General features: G+C 39.0%; 1 protein-coding gene across 3 annotated transcripts in view; it reads right to left on the reverse strand.

Annotated features, from left to right (window-relative positions):
* Positions 1 to 495: 495 nt before the first annotated feature.
* Positions 496 to 18,068, reverse strand: part of nr1h5 (nuclear receptor subfamily 1, group H, member 5) — a 29,883-nt gene continuing 12,310 nt past the window's right edge. For 2 of the 3 annotated variants that reach the window (XM_036579364.1, XM_036579363.1), the window contains exons 3-11: positions 17,299 to 17,652; positions 15,177 to 15,317; positions 10,795 to 10,946; positions 10,363 to 10,458; positions 8,498 to 8,597; positions 8,290 to 8,406; positions 8,070 to 8,168; positions 5,065 to 5,178; positions 496 to 3,215 (exon numbers count right to left, since the gene is read on the reverse strand). In XM_036579364.1, the coding sequence (XP_036435257.1) occupies positions 3,007 to 3,215; positions 5,065 to 5,178; positions 8,070 to 8,168; positions 8,290 to 8,406; positions 8,498 to 8,597; positions 10,363 to 10,458; positions 10,795 to 10,946; positions 15,177 to 15,317; positions 17,299 to 17,652 (1,382 nt within the window). In that variant the 3' untranslated portion in view covers positions 496 to 3,006. Of the gene's footprint in view, positions 3,216 to 3,258; positions 3,830 to 3,914; positions 5,179 to 8,069; positions 8,169 to 8,289; positions 8,407 to 8,497; positions 8,598 to 10,362; positions 10,459 to 10,794; positions 10,947 to 15,176; positions 15,318 to 17,298; positions 17,653 to 18,068 lie in introns of those variants that run through there. The other variant, XR_005007679.1, reaches the window with a different exon arrangement.

Consider the following 18,068-nt stretch of genomic DNA (forward strand, 5'->3'; position numbering starts at 1 on the left):
ATGATTAGACACTAGAGGGCGCTCAAATCCAAATAGAACTGGGGCCTTAGGAGCTTTTGCAAAAATGGTTAGTATTTTTTACATATCAGTATAGAACAGCACATTTTTTCAATGTCGTTGTCATAGTTTTAACACTTTCAACTCCAGTTACCAGTCTAAAGTAGCTTATTTATATTGATGACAAACTGCTTTACTTAAGCTTACTTGTTTTACATAAACAAGAAGCTATTGGTACGTTTTTCATTATTTTTTATTTTTTTTATTTACACGTCCAAGCTTTAGTACATCTTTGTACTTTATCAGAGTATGTTCTAGTGTGAATGATCGAAAACGTTTAATCGACATTTTTAGACATTTAGCTCCGTTCGCTCTATCATGTGCGCCCTCTAGTGTCATGTAGGCAATATGAGAACTAACTTTTTATGTATATGTAAAATACGTAATCTAGCCACAGTCATGAAATAGAAGAGGTGTAGTTCTAACATACCAGACATCTTTAGAAACATAATTTTTTATTTACTGCATATGAATTTTTTTCATTAGACCTTTAGGCTTGAATTTTGAATGTAAAATATAGGCAACTCTCTAAGGTAAAATGAGTAAAACGTACAAGAGTACAGTACACTGAATCAGGTTATTGTATTATCAAAAATAAGTTGCTGTTTTGTTGTAGCAGAGGATGCGGTGGTCACAGAACATCTTAGAGTTAGTGAGCTGATCTAGGATCAGGTTTTGTGACTAACCATGAAGAGGAGGATCCTAGACCAGTGCTGTAGTCCATGTGTACTAAACACTAATACTATAAGACCAGGCTCACCAGTCTAATCCAAAAAGGGCCAGAGTGGCTTTAGGCTTTCAATCCAACCAATCTTATGCAACTAATCGACGGTTTGGAGATTAAGATTAAGACCGACTGATTAAACGTGGTACGCTTCTGCTGGATTGGAATGAAGACCTGCAGCCCCACCGGTCTTTTGTGGATGAGACTGATCCAAAATACAAACAAGTATCATCATGGAACTGTTCTTTTCACTGCACTTCTTTGAAGAAGCAAAGACGCTCATGTGGAGGAGTGCTACACTATTTACACGTCTCGCAAGCCACATTATCGGCGAGCATATTGTCAGAGAGTCTCGTGCATTTTGTCACTTACATGGCAAAGAACCGCCTACAGGAAAGGACCACTGACTTGCAAAATATTCAAGCACAGACAACTGTTCTAGTGCAACACAGGTGCAAGTGATTTGTAAAACAGGGCTACAAGAAAAGACTCGTGCAAACAAATCTTTACACATCGGGAAGCACGTGAGGATATCTGGATATAAATTCTGCACTTATAGACTGAAAATTCTACAATCTTTACTGTACAATTGTTGCCCTCAGTGGACAATTGGAGTGACAACCTGCTGTTATTACTACTATTGTTTCATATCAGGGCACTGCTGCAATTCAGGGCCCACTTGGCCACCTTGTTTATCTTTTGGATGTTCATTGTCTTATTCCTATCCAGACTCTGCTCACTTTATATTTATACATTTATTTATGTTTTTCATTTTTACTGGTGTTCACTGTGTGCTTTCTTTTTCATTTTATTATTGCTGCTACTCAAACCGAGACCTGAGTACCTCATTTTGTTCCCTTTCATGTGCAACATGTTCTGGAGTGACGAAAAATTAATCTCAATCTGAATCTGAATTTGTCACTTAAAGCTGCTAAATGCTTCTCAGAAGTCTGTTTAGTATCACAGACGTGATGCTGTGAACTTCACACACCTTTTTCAAGCCAGTCATTATATCTTCCTCTAAATGACTCATCACAGCATGCAGAGTGGGCAAAACTGTTTTCGATCAGACAGATTGAAATTTGAGACATTGGGCGACATTGACAATAATTTGTTAATCCATAATATCTACATAACAGACCAACAGGACTGTATGCTTACTTTTACTTAACAAAACCAGCAGCACAGGGTTTTTTAGTTTAAAAATTAGCTGCCTCAGTCATTCAAAAGCAAAAGGCTGCTGTGGGTTAAATCAGGATGAGCTAACACTAGAGCGAACAGTTTAACATCAGATGAGGGGCAGTCGTCATCTTATACACAAGATAAAATATTTTCTGCTCCGTCAATGATGTGCAAACGTTTTGATTTGTCGAGGTAACGAGACCAGAGAAGAATTCCTGCTATTACGTGTGGTAACTTTATCTATCATAGTTGGCCTAGCTGCACTACTTCAGACTTCTAATTCATGTCTGTGGCATGTTAAAACTCTCATGTTTCATAGTAGCACAATGATATACAATAGTAAGACCCTGAAAATGGTGCATCTGCAGTCTGCAGTCTGCAGGCAGACCTTACTGATTTTACTTATACTGACTGGCCCTTTTACCAGGTGCACTACTAATCACTGACTTCCCAATAGCTTGCTGGGTTAAACGCAGAGATGCCACTGTAGTATCATGCAATACAACTTTTATACGGCGTCATACATGTAAAAAGTTGAACCTGCAAAAATGTTGTGTCAGCTTTTGACAGCGTCAGATATTTTAATCACACCAGCAGCAGTTTTAGGCATAAAATAGTCAAAGCCTAGAAATCACCAAAATGGGCACAGTAATCACCAGAGAGGCGAAAATAACTGCTGACGGTTTATAAAATGGGCAGAATTTTCCGCTGGTGTGATTAGGACTCCCCCCTCTCTCTCAAAACCATGTGACCAGGTTCCTAGAAATAATATTACATTGCAGCTCTAGCTTCAAGCATCCTCTCTGACCATACTCAACATGAAACTGACCGGTTCTAAAAATGCATATTGGATTTGTTCAGTATATTTCTCTTCAGCACTCATGTTTACACTACACACTATATGCTCAAAAAACAGTTAGAATTAGTGTTTAGTACACAACTTGGATTCAGCACAGTATTCCTACTCAAACGTGTCTATGAACACGGGGAGCTGATCAGCGCTTTGGGGTCCCCCAGTCCTCTCTGTTTTCCTGAAGCCGCTCTCAGTGCTGCATGTCCCAGGGCTGCTGTGGTAGGAGCGTGAGGTGGTTGTGGCGGAGCGTCCTGAGCTCAGTGAGCCGGCCCAGCAGCCGGGCGAAGCGGCACGGCCCAACGGCAGCGCCCTCGCCATTCCTGCACACCTTGGAGAGCAGATCCAGGATAAACTCCTGCAGACTCTCCACACATCTCACCGCACGCAGAGCCGGCCTGTCTGCCTCACGCACACAGCAGAGAGGAACAAGAGAAGAGACAGATATCATTATTGGAGCTGAAGGATTAGTTCAGCTGCTGCTCTAAGCCACTATACTGCTTCAGGCTGAGCTGCCAGAGATTTTCTAACATAACGACAGGAGACAGCAGTTCTCTTCCATTTTTACAACTGGGGAAAACACCAGCTCAGCCAATACCAGACCTCGTAAGTTGTAAGCCAATTATATCAGACTAGTAAGTTTTAAGCCAATCAAATTAGACCTTGTAAGTTTTAAGCCAATCATATCAGACTCACAGGTTGTAAGCCAAACATATCAGACTTGTAAGTTGTAAACAAATCATATCAGGCCTCATAAGTTGGAAGCCAATCATATCAGACTCATAAGTTGGAAGCCAATCATATCAGACTCATAAGCTGGAAGCCAATCATATCAGACTCGTAAGTTGTAAGCCAACCATATCAGACCTTGTAAGTTGGGAGCCAATCATATCAGACCTCACAAGTTGTAAGCCAGTCATATTAGACCTCATACGTTTTAAGCCAATCATATCAGACCTCGTAAGTTGTAGGTCAGTCACATCAGACTCATAAGTTGTAAGCCAACCATAACAGACCTTGTAAGTTGGAAGCCAATCATATCAGACCTTGTAAGTTGGAAGCCAATCATATCAGACCTTGTAAGTTGGAAGCCGATCAGACCTCGAAAGTTGTAAGCCAATCATATCAGACTCGTAAGTTTGTAAGCCAATCATATCAGACTCATTAGTGAGCTGAAGAGCCAAGTATTTATACTACATACGAATAACACTGGTGTTTTGATAATTGTAACACAGTTTTAACTTTATCCCTCAACTCCTCAATCTGTAGATGGTTTTCACAAGGTGGCAGCTCCATAGAAGGACAGTCAGGTGAGAGTTTTGCCAGTTCAAACTAAATAAATTAACTGACTGAGTTCTTGTAAATCTAGTTCTTCTGAAACGTTTTGCATTTGTTTATGAAATAACATTAAACACATGCAAGGAGCACTGAAGGAGACTGAGAGAGCTGAAGAAGCAGGTCTGATAAAGGCTAGTGAAGAAGAAAGTGAGTGAGTTCTGTTTAAGCTTTCAGTTAAAATAAATACTGAGTTTTTGTAAATGTTATTCCTTTTTTATATATTTCTTATTTGTGAGACTAAATTTAATAAATGGTTGATAATATATAATTTTTGAACTGTCAGATGTCTCTATGAGCATGTCATCTACACTACAGAACAATTACAGAACACTAAGTCACACTCTATCTGGTAGCACAAACTGAGACTGTGCCAATCTATAACATATCTTATCTAAGAGAGAGGAAACTAGCTCTGCTTGACTTTAATACCATTGTTTAATCTGTGATCTGTGGACAGATGAAGTATTTAAGTTGTAAAAGATCTGTGCTTAACATGCTGTGAAGAGACAGACACTCTGTGTGCCAACTTAACCAAATAGTCATTTTTGATCAATATTCCGTCTATTGCTACGCTAAACGTTTCTGATCTACAGACATTTTGGGGTCCTTTAAAACATGCTCCCCAGACCCCCTTAGTAAAGGGTTGGTGTAAATCTGATTTTTCGCTGGACTGTGCCTGTTCTTTATTTAAAAAAGAATAAAATAAGGAATAAAACATTTTTCAACATGCAGTCTGGCTCTTCAAATTCATATTAAGCGTAGCATCATTCTACCAAGAATTCAATTAGGACAGTGTCCATAAGCGGTCCTAGAATAGCCTTAAGATATGCGCAGACTACACACGCACCTTGACAATGTTTCAACTGAGAGCAGGATAATTCTCCATTTTTAGCATTAACTTAGGGCCACAGACCTGAGCAGAGCACCGCAGTAGCAGTTAGAAGAGCGTATTCAGCCTCAGTCACAGCGATGGCTGTCATACTGTGGAAGAAATTCAGCACCGGCCTCAAGAGCTCTTCACTCAACCCTGCTTAAAGGAAAAGACAAGAAAGAGAAGAAAAGAGATCATGGTCCAGGTTTACAATGGCTATTGTTATAAAATGTAGTTATGTTATAACTGAAGTTTGGGGGGAGGAACATGTCTGAAACCCCTCCTTCTTCCAATCTAACACCTTATAAATTCACATCCTCACTTTCCATTCCTGTGACGAAGTTTTCGCAGTCTCCACCGCCACCCCATCTCCTCCCTGTTCCTCGGTCCTACATAAGTCCTAACACAGCTATGGTGGGGGGGGGTCTGGCCTTCTAGCTACAGGCAGAAGCTGCCCAGAACTCCAGCCCAAGTTCTCAGAGTTCTCCCCCTCCCTCACTCAGTCCTCCCTCACACTACCACCATATAGAAGGCAGGGTCTGAACTCACAAAATAATTTTTGTATGTAGATTTAAAGTTGATTATGATACTACATTGCATGAGGATGGGCTGTGTAAAGTGATCAGTTATAAGATCATTTCACTATGGTCAGCTGAGCACTGTTCCATTGCTCTCACTATTTGTTGGTTGTTCTTAAAGTTTCAGGGTTTTTTTTGTCATATGCCCAGAAAAACAGACAGTTGCACTGCACAAAGAAATTCTTATTTCATAAAAACATAAGGCATAAAAACAGAACACGTTCACAGTATGCAGTACGAGCGCAAACGAAAATATATGCAACACTATGCAATAGCAGCTAAAGAGAAATATAGTGTCCTTAAAAATATACATATATATACAGTTCCCTCCACAACTATTGGAATCCCTGGTAAACATGAGCAAAACAGGCTGTAAAAAGCACAACGACTGAAAGAAATCCCTAAATCCTACTAAGAAATAAATATTTTTCTCTAATCTGTGTGAGCCACGGTTGTTGACCGCTCATTTAACAGTTTGTGCAGCCTCACTCGGCAAAGAGTTCTGAGTTTTTTTCCCTATAATGCTTAATGAGACTAGAGACCACATGGCAAAGGATCTCCATACAGAACTTCTCCAGATCCTTCAGATTCTAGGCTGCACACTGTGGACTCTCCTATTCAGCTCATCCTACAGGTTTTCTATGGGATGGCAGTAAAAACAGTAAAACCTTAATTCTGTGGTCAGTGAACCCATTTTTGTGTTGATTTTGAGGTGTGTTTGGGATCATTGTCCTGCTGGAAGATCCAAACCATGGCCCAGTTTAAGCTTCCTGGCTGAAGCAGTCAGGTTTTGATATCATTTCTGCTGGTACTTGATGGAGTCTGTGATACCTTGTATCTGAATAAATTGTCCAGGGCCTTTGAAAGAAAAACAGCCCCACAGTATCACAGATCCACCAACACAGTGGGGATGAGGTACGTTTCTGCATGGCTGTCTTTGTGTCTACGCCAAACTCACCTCTGGCATTTGTTGCCAAAAACCTCTATTTTGGTCTCATCTGACCACAGAACACAGTCCCACTGAAAGGTCCAGTAACACTTGGCAAACTGTAGGAGCTTGAGTTTGTTGGGTCTTGACAGCAGAGGCTTTCTTCTGGCAATCTCCTCCAAACAATTTAGGGTTGGTTATGTAGATGGTGTTTGTGGTTTGGGAGACGTTCTGACCCCAAGACATAACTCATTTCTGCAATTCCCCATCTGTGATCCTTGGAGATTCTTTCTCCACTCGTGCCATCCTCCTCACTGTGTGTGGGGTCAGTATAAACTTACATCCTCCTCCTGGCAGATTCGTAACATCTATAGTTGTTTTAAACTTCTTTAAAACTTTCTTTTAATTATTTCCCTGACAGGGGAAATAGGCATTTTCAACTGTTTAAATATTTTCTTATATTTTCTGATTTCCTGATTTGTGCAGCTCAACAACATTTTGTTGCACATGATGGCTGTTTTCTCTGGTCTTTCTCATAGAGATGGATGACTGAGGGAATTTGGCCTGTTTTTCATCTCATATATTTTCCACAGTGAATCAGGAGGTCATGGCTGACCATTTAAGTGTTCCTAATCATTCAGGTGAACTGTAAAACATAAAATATGAATGGGAGTATACTTCACTTCATTTCACTCTTAAGAATTTCAAGGGGTGCCAACAGTTGTGGGACACATAGATGTAAGAAAAATATTTATTTAATGACAAGATTTGGTTTTGCTAATATTATGAATGAAAGATCAAAAAGATAAATGTATAAATATATATATATATACATGTATCATACACAGTGTACATATGCAGTGTAAAAAATATACAGCCCTAACATATAAAAAACACAAAAGAATAAAGGAGCATATAGAAGTATAGATATATTCAAAGCTCTTTTAGCAATCACAATAATAACAATGTCATATGTATATACACATTGTTTTATATATGTATATATATATGTATGTATGTATGTGTGTGTGTATATATATATATATATACATATATAATATATATATAGATGTATATATATATATATATAGTATATATATATATATATACACACATGTGCCTTTAAGCCTGGTATGAGTAAATTGATTGCCAGGTCTGTATTGCGTATCACTCATTCTGGCTAAAATGCACTGTAACAACACTCCTTATCACATCCCTGTCAACGGGCATGCTAAACTGTTGTAAGCTGAAAGGGCAATAACATGTAAACATGTTCATGGTTGTGACATCACAAGCACAACAAAATCAAAACAGACTATTTTAGCAGCTCAGTTTCCCTACATGGCCTCTATGGACTGGAGAGTTAATGCTATGTTTTCAAAACTTTAAACATTATTATGTGATATATCAAACATTTGGATTCCTGTGGCCCTTTAAAGCAAAAGCATTTCTGGAAACCCCTGTAATTTAACAATTCTAACATTTGTATGAACCCAGGCATTAAAACATATAATACATGAGCATTAAATTGCAGGCAGTACCTGAGTTTAGTATGACCTCATGGCTGCTGTTGGCCTTAGATTGTAAGGTTTTCACCCAGTTGTGAGTGGATACAGAGGAACCACTTCCAGGATACAGAGCTGATGAAAAAGAGAGCATCAAGCTTACTGACCATAACAAACTAATGTTTTTCTCACAGGCTTCTGGACTTAATCTTATCTAGAAACTCAGTGCAGACTACCATGATCAGCACAGCCCTACCTGCACTATAAGAGGACGGATTCTCTGCAAACTGTTGAGCGGAGAGCAGGAACATGACCTCCACGGAGGAGCTGGAGAGAAGAATGCTCTGGTCAGCATTGTCCAAGAGGTCAAAGCCTGAACAACAAACAACAAACACAGGTCAGCTAATCAGTCCTGACCAGAAAACACCAGTGCTTCTGAGTGTGAAAAAAGAAAGCTATCGAACCGGGTATGCTTTTAGAGAACTGCAGAAGCCTTTCTGTCTGCAGAGGTGTCAGGTCAGCTAGACGATCTCCACCCACTTCTAAACTTGACCACTGGGGCACCTGAGAGACAATAACATTAGGAGATGAACTGTTCAGCAGAAGTAATTACATCAAGGCTAATGTACTTATATTGCCAGCCTAATGTCTTTAGTTTCACACCAGTTAACACACAATCTTTGTGTGGCATTTACAAGTTTAATGACATCACAGCAGTAAATTAATCACTCAATAAATTGATTGATCAACTGAGACAACACCAAACTGTGTGGTGCAAGAGCGCTGTAGAACTCTAACTGTACTCTGCTACTATGGTAAGTGTGGTTTTGGAAGATTTGTGCTTTACTTAAAAGGGAATTCAAGTGATTTTTCAACATTTCTACATAATTAATTTGTTAAGATGTAAACAAAGTCATTCAGAGTGGTTTCATGTAAAAGGCTGTTCGAGACAAAACAAGTCCAAATTTCTGTACAGTCAGGACCAAGAGCTATCCCTACAGCCCAAGGCCTCATATAATTCATATATAATATTAATATATAATATAACATATAATTAATCTCTAATTCTGACTGAACGCTTACACTAATAACTATTATAAATAAGTTCTCAAAAAATATCAAAAATGAAAAAGGTCTTCACTTTATTTGAGCATCAAGTGAAAAATGGTCTCCGGAGACCCGAATGGATGCCTAATGTATTTGATTATTGATTAAGGGAGTATTTATTCAAACTTTTCCATCAATAGGACCCAGTCGTCTGAAGAGTTTAATGCTCTGGAAGCTACGTCGGAGAAAGTGTTTTTTTTTGTTTGTTTGTTTTTTTTTGTTTTTTTACAAGAAATGGTAATGAATATACTGCCTCATGCCAGAAACAATGTTTTGAGGTCATCTTTTAGCATCAATATTTACAGAATCCATTTATGCAGGGGATTGTAAAGCAAAATATTACCAAAGGAAAACTTATGTTTTCAGATTTACCACTATTTTACCATCATCAACACTGTATACAAACTCAGAAGACGTGTAAAGCCAGTGAGCTCTCGTACAACAAACTATTTCACATTAAACCGATTGAAATTACTTTTTACATCTCAACAACTGAATTTTACCAACATTTGTGGGAAAAAGACAGAATTCCCTTTTGAGTTTTATTAAATTTGAATACTTGTACTTTTACAAAATTACCTTTCCAAAACAAAAATATACACTTTTCCTTCTTACATTCTCATTTAGACCTTCAAAAGTACTCATTACAAATCTCAAAGGCCTCCAGATTTTTCCCTTTTTCTCTCGTAAATCGGCTCCTTTATATATATATATATATATATATAAGATATATATAGATATACCAAATTCATATAATATTTTCATATTAATGTTATACGAATCTTCCCATACATATGCTTATATGCTAAAGGCCAAACAAAGAAAACTTTAAATTTATTAAAACATACTTTGTCACTTTTATTTAATTGAGTGCATTTAAATGTTCATAGTTTTTTGCTTTTACTCAAGTGTATATTGGCTCCACACTACCCATTTTATTGAGTAAGATCTTGACACAGTACTCATACTTTCACTTAAGTACAGTTTCTCTGTTCTTTTTCTACCCCTGCATGGTAAATGCAGGATCTTTAAGACTAGGACTATGATAGAACAGCTAAACTTGGGCCTAAATGTGGGCTTACACTTCAGTTCCTCACTTTCAAAACTACTGAAACTTGCATATTCATTCCATTGCAGTTACCAAAAAATAGGTACTAAGATTAATAACTGAATAATGAATGCTTTTTGAAATGACATGCAGCAAAATCATGAAGAGACATACCCGGCAGTGTGTGCCATCATGAGCTCTGCAGCGACGATACGCTTCCACAATTCTATTCAGAACACATTTCTGTTCTCTGGATAAACCCAATGACACCTAAAAGACACAGAAATTTACATTTCTATTTGTATTACACAGCCTCTTTCATGAGCCAATCATTCTCACAGACCATGAAAATGAATACTAATTGGATTAGTAGTGTAATTTACAATTATAAACGATGTTTCTCAGATACAAATATAATAAAATAACCCCCATTGTGCAGTCAGTCTATAAATAATTAAGCCTTGTAATCAATTTCAACATGCTTGTTATTATTTTGAGACAATGTCAGAATAAATAATGGAATTAATTTCACTTTAATTGAGTAATCAGAACAGTCCAACACTTCACTATAAGAGAACAGCTGTGGTTTAGGCATTGAGGATGTACCCGTGTCGGTGCAGGCAGCCTGCTGGTAGAGGAGACGTTTCTGCTCTCTGAGTTCTCCTCGTCCTCAGTGGTCAGCTGTGAGAGCGAGTCTCCTCGGTGCTTGGCCCCCTTCCGCAACCTCTTTGACTGGCACTGCACCTCAGTCAGCAGACCTGAAAGACCAAAGAGTGGTCTTTGATGTGGGAACATGTTGTGCATTTCTTGTTCTAGTGAATATAAACTGGTCAAGAGTGGACAGGATAGTGGAAAGTTGGCTTCTTTTGCTTGGTCAGGTGCTATGAGGCTAACGCAGCTAACAAGTAATGGAAGTTTATGCTACATCAGTTAGCGTCATGTAAACCGCACACCCAAATTATAATTTCCGACACAGTGTAACACACAAAAATGTAACAAGTACAGACAAAATTTAGGCATCAACTGTTACGCAACATACAATCATAAGCAACTGTTTGAACGCCCTCATGTCATGCCTCCCTCCGGCCTGGTCATTACTTCTGATGACGGGGCCTCCCAGGACTCCAATTCCCAGAACTCCTTGCTGCATCACATGACCACGGACTTTCACCTGACTACAGACTCTCACCAATCCACCTATTAGCACTCCTCTTCCCCAGACTTCTGATTTGCACTCACACCTGTTCCACATCACATCATCAGTTAGTTTAGTATATAAGTCCAGGCTTTAGATTAGATCTTTGTGAAGTATCGTCACCCATGTGCGTACTGAATGGTCTCCCTGTGTATCGGATTGCTTTCCCGTGTATGACCTGTTTTCTGATTACTACTGTGATTTTGGCTGTTCCCTTCTGTTCTGTTTTGGTTATCTGGTTTTCGACTTTCTGCTTTGGATATACGACTGTGATTTTGGACGACCCCTTTGTTATTAAAACTCTAATCCAAGCCTCTGCTGCAAGCATCTGGTTCCGTCTGCCACTGTTGCACCCCAGTCAAATGACATGATTTGTTGGTTTTCTAAGTGAGAATAAGTTAACACATCCTTCACAGAGAACACACTTAAATCTGGCATATTTCTGCAAGTTGTAGACAAGTTGTTGCACAGCTTCTATTTATTTGCAGAGTTTAACATATTAGAAAAAGAAGTACAAAATACAAAATGTGCACTGGCCACGTTTTATGTTAAATGTTACACTGATAATAAACAGTAACAGTAACAATTATGCATTAAAGTGTGTAGAAGTTTGTTCTCTGTGGAGGATGTGTTAACTTATTCTTAAGTTAAAGAAAAGTTTAAGTTTATAAGAAAATCAACAAAACATGTACAACCCCATTTCCAAAAAAAGTTGGGACGCTGTGCAAAATGTAAATAAAAATAAAATGCAATGATGTGCAAATCATTTAAACCCTGTATTTCATTGAGAATAGTACAAAGACAACACATCAAATGTTGAAACGGAGAAATTATACTGTTTATTGAAAAATATATGCCTATTTTGAATTTGATGCCAACAACATGTTCCAGAAAAGTTGGGACAGGGGCAACAAAAGGCTGGTAAAATTGTGTAATGCTAAAAAAAACTCAATGTAAAATAGCAAAGAACTTTTGCTTTTCATCATCTATGGTACATAATATCATTAAAAGATTCAGTGAAGCCAAAGAAATCTCTGTATGCAAGGGACAAGGCAGAAAAACAGTATTTGCTGCCCGTGAGCTTTGGGTCCTCAGGCGGTACTGCATTAAAAATGGACATGATCTTGTAGTGGAAATCACTGCATGGGCTCACAAACACTTCGGAAAACCACTGTCTGTGAAAACAGTTCGTCGCTGCATCCACAAATGCAAGTTAAAACTCTAAAATGCAACGAAGAAACCAAATATAAACAGGATCCAGAAATGCTGCCACCTTCTCTGGGCCTGAGCTCATTTAAAATGGACTGATGTGAAAAGTGCCCTGTGATCTGACAAGTCAACATATGAAATTCTTTTTGGAAATCATGGATAATGTGTCCTCCGGGCTAAAGACCACTCAGCTTGGTATCAGTGCACAGTTCAAAAGCCAGCATTCATGATGGTACCGGGGTACATTAGTGCACATGGCATGGGTGATGTGCACATCAGTGAAGGCACCAGTAATGCTGAATGATATATACATGTTTTGGCAACATATGCTGCCATCCAGACAACATCTTTTTCAGAGAAGGCCTTGATTATATCAGCAAGACAATGACAAACTACATTCTGCATGTATTACAACAGCATGGCTCTGTATTAAAAGAGTCCAGGTGCTAAACTGACCTGCCTGCAGTCCAGACCTCTCACCCACTGAAAACATTTGGAGCATTATGAAATGAAAAATACAACAAAGGAGACACTGAACTGTTTAGCAGAGCAGCTGAAATCCTGTATCAGACAAGAACGGGAAAACATTTCACTTTCAAAACTACAACAGTGTCTCCTCAGTTCCCAAACGCTTACAGAGTGTTGTTAAAAGAAGAGGTGATGAAACACAGTGGTAAACATGCCCCCGTCACAACTTTTTGGAACATGTTGTTGGCATTAGATTCAAAATGGGCATATATTTTTCAAAACAATAACATTTCTCAGTTTCAACATTTGATATATTGTCTTTGTAGTATTGTCCTTCAAAAATATGGTTTACATAATTTGCATATCATTGCATCCTATTTTTTTTTACATTCTGCACAGCATCTCAACTTTTTTGAAAATGGGGTTGTAATTTGACACCCAAACATTTGCATACGACTGAACCTTTGCCCAATATTACAGAGAACAGTATGTTGTACAGTATCAGAAGCTAGGCCTGTCAAAATCATGACATTTTAGCTGAATATTAATTGCCATATGAATCAGCAAAACAATGCTACCAAACTGGGAGAATGAAGGCTTCCTCTAAAACACTCCACTGCCTCTAATGCAACATCATTGTACAGCTCAGAACACTTGGAATGCTAACTGCTAATTCCGTTACATCCGCTAACATACACCCATGTTGGCTAGCATCATGCTGAGTCATGAGGGTAGGGGGAGAACCATTCTACCCACCCAGATAAAGCAAGGTCAGTATGGCTGGCTGCCACAGATGGCTGTGGCATCACCAGGGATCAACCTTGTGATGCCTTGAAGACAGGGGGATGGCTAAGCCTCCTCCTCCTCCTTCTTCTCCTCTGTCTTTTTTTAATTAAATTGAATTAAATTCCAGGCCTAAAGTGGCCAAACTGCAGGATGGTCAATCTTGCTATTTTGCTATTAGTAGCTTCCAACTGATGTCTGAAACAACTCAAGTTCAATTAGATCAAATTATTCACCTTCAAAACATGTTACCAACAAACATCAACTAGACAAGCATTGCTCACTGCTGCCCTCTGTAACAACTGTCAGAAGTTACAACCTTTGTTGTTTTTCCTTGAGATCCTTGACGTGGCTGAGTAAATGTGTTTTCTGCTCTATTTTATTTACATGCATTTGTCTCAACCCAACTGACAAAAACTCACTCAATCAAATTCTTGTGTTGCTGTGAAACTGTGAAAAAAACTGCACTCATCTAAATAATCAGGTGATTACATAATAATTGTGACAGGCCTGTCAGAAACCACAAGTCGGTTTGAGATTACTTAACAACTCAACAGTGTTTGATGCGCAACTATTGCTTTAAAGAGAGTTTAGCCACAATGATGTTCCTCCAGTAACCTACAGCAGCAACAACTCATAAAGCCTTTATAATCTGAATTAGGTGGCGTACAGCAGGCGTTAATACAGACCCTTCAGTGCTCTGGTGCTCTGTGGTCCCATATGGAAAAAAATATATATTCCAAAAGTATTTATGAAATATAATTTTGCTATGTATGAAAATGGCCAAAAATGTATTTGTTAAATATATTTTTAAACGCATTTATTTGTATTTGTTATTTTTTCAATTGTATGTAGTTTAAACAAAGGTTACAGATATAACTAAACATACATGAGCTGAATGGATGATACTGACTTCTGTATTTTGTAATGTACTTTGTATTAATTAACCACAACATATCAAACCATCGACCTGCATTTTCACAGAGTATCAATACCTACAACATTTGATTTCGCCATGTAAAAGGTCATTTGCTAATGTTTAAAATGAAGATACTGTAACATTTTCAAATGTATTTGATAAATACATTTACATACAGTTATTTTTGTATGGTGCTATATTTCCCCATATGTTTAAAAATAAATGTATTACATATATATTTGGTTAGTATGGCAATATATTCTGAAATACATTTTAGTGTTTGGAATGTATTTCAATGTATTTGGAATCTATTTCAAATATATAAAAATACATCTCCATGTATTTTTTTTTCCATATGGGTGCTCTGTAGAGCTGAACTGGGAGACTTCAGGAGTAGAGGGTAATTGTTCTCACACTCGGCTAGCATGCCCACGGCTCTGCACTTGCGCAGCCGGCAGTCCTGGCACTTGCGACGCATGTACATGTCCATCTCGCAGCCTCCACCACTCTTGCAGCGATACACAGCCTTCTTTGTCACACTGCGCCTGAAGAAGCCTGTGAAGAGCACAGGAGAGGAGCATTAGCTTCATTAAGTGTCTGTGGAGATTCCTACAAAGATACCACATGGTAGAGCCCTGCACGTACCGCCTCGCCATGAACATCTTTAAACGTTTTAGGCCGAAAACTGCCTGTGAAGGAGCTTTTAGAGACAATAAACTTGATGTCTCCCTCCTTTCACCACCACGGTGAACAACTGAATTATCCAGAAATTCTAAAATATTGGAGAAATTACACTTTAACAAATGTTTGTTAGCATAAAACAGCTATGCTGTGGGTACGTTTTGCAACACTCAGGTTCGTGGTGATCTGACAGTTTTCTTTTCCAAACTATTTCTAAAATCACATATAAAATGGATAATAAAAAAATCTGAAAAGAAACTAAATGGGTGAAGCCATTGTAAATACTCTATACATGCACACCTACGACCACCACAACAACTGAATTCTGTGTTAATGTGGCAGCTCAAAACCATTGTGCTGTGAAGGACTGTTCATATGGCCCACTGAGTGCACGGATAGATGAAGTAAGAACTCAGTTTCACTAAACTGTGACAGTTTATTTTTTTAACAACTAGGCTAAAATATAGCTGGTTAAAATATAGCTGGTTAAATAGGCTTTGACTTAAAATATTTACTAAATTCTCTGTAAAATCACAAAATGAAATAATGTGTCATTTGAATATCTTAGATGCTTCAAATGTCTGTGTTTTTGGCAGATCGGCCTTTAGTAGTATTAAACCCAGTGTGGGAAAATGTGTGGCACCATTAGCTTAATGCTAACGCAACACTGGAAATCGCATAGACTACATACACCATCGGTAAGCATGTTTTGGACACTGCTTTGCATCATGCCTAAAAACACCCCTTACATGTGATAAAACCCCTGCTAGAAAAAAAACAGTATAGATCAGCATAGCTGGTCACCAGCAAGACCAACATACGTTGTGTTTTGGATGCTGGTATGCCAGCATATGACCATTCTGGGTGACTAGCTAAACCAGCTCCAGACCAGCATAAACCAGCATAGACCAGCTTAGACCAGTATTGAATTCACTGATCTGTGCTGTTTTTTAGCATGCAGACTAACACACCCTTGTGGCTGAAAGTCTTTTGATATGAGAGTGTGTTCTTGTGAATAATATTGGCTGTAATATCATCATAGGCATGAGCCAATCATTTATGTAGATTTGTGATATTGCCTGTGATAGCAACATGGCAAACCGTGACTATTAGCGTTAAGCCTTCAGTTCGGACCAAAAATGTCAAAACTCAGGCAAAAACAAGTGAAAAGCACATCAATGATAATGCTAACTTCTGCTAGCACCCATATGGGATTTTAGTAGTATGTTAGCGATAAGCTAACTGCGATTCACTTGAACATTTTTTGCCTGTTCTGGATTAAACGTAGATGAAAGACAATACATGTTTTATTTAAAGCTTGTAACAGACACATAAACACATATATACAGTTTCACAGTGACTCTTTCAGAGCGCTGACATTGAGCTGCCACTGTTTTGCTGCCACAGTCAGGCTGGCACTTTTCCCTGCAGTCGGTGAAGTATTTAGGACTATCGGAAGGCCCAGAGTGACCTTTTTTCTCACTAAACTGGCCCCACCTGTTGTGACTCAAAACATGATTGGGTGATTTCACTTACTAATTATGCTGGTAGTGAATCTGATGATTCAGGACTTCAGTTCGGCTCCTGAAGTCCTAACCAATGAGAGAGCTCGCTTTGCTGTATCTACCCAGATGCCCGTTCGGATACAAGTTTAGTGGTTATATTAAACAAAAATAAACATAGAATTTGTTTTTTTTTCCCCCACAGAAATCAATAGGCCTTCTCTGATATCATGTTATCTATAGGGAAACATGTCCTCAAGTGTTTTATTGCTTTTGCACAGTTTTGCAAACCAGCAGCTTAACTGTTCTGTGGCTATGAACATCCCCACCCTCAGCTCAGATCAGCCAATCACCTTTGCAGCCCTCACAGGTGAGAGCATTGTAGTGATATCCCGAAGCTCGGTCTCCACACACCACACACAGCTCATCCTGGCCCTTCACCCGCGCCCCGGGGCCCATCCGGGGCCTCTTCATGAGGGGCGTCCCTCCCACACCGCCTCTAACCTGTCCATGGAACTCCATATCCACTTCGCAGGGGGGCTCCGGGCACTGGGGGCTGTAGGGGTAGGGGGGGTTACATGGCTGAGAGCCTGGTGGTCCGTACATAGAGAGCTGGACGTTGGCTGGGTTGTAGTGTTGCTGGCTGTAGGGAAAACCCTGCAGGTCAGTATCCTGATACGGATATCCCAGTGGATCCACCAGCACATCTGCACAGAGGACATAATTCAAGATCAGCTGTAACTTACAGAGATACATGAGTTAGAGCGAGGGGGGTAAAAGTCTGACCACACAATGATTCAGTTCAGTTACCGTTATTTAGGGCACAGGTTCCCTGGAGTATCTCTCCCCTGTGATTTCCTGCTTAAACATACCCTCTTCAGCTCGTTAATCAGGGTTTGTTAGCGAGATGATGGGTTGGATCAGGTGTGTTGGGAACAGCACTAAAATGTGCCATGGATACTGCAGGACCAGGGCTGGGAAACACTGCTTCAGGGAATGATCATGCATCATGAAATCATGAAATTCCTATCAGTTATAATGGTACAATTCAGGGTTGTTGCTTCTTTATTCACACTGAAAAAACTACAATAATTAATATTATAGCTACAAAATACAATGGATG

The sequence above is a fragment of the Colossoma macropomum genome, unplaced genomic scaffold, assembly GCF_904425465.1.
Source record: "Colossoma macropomum unplaced genomic scaffold, Colossoma_macropomum, whole genome shotgun sequence".
NCBI lineage: Eukaryota > Metazoa > Chordata > Actinopteri > Characiformes > Serrasalmidae > Colossoma > Colossoma macropomum.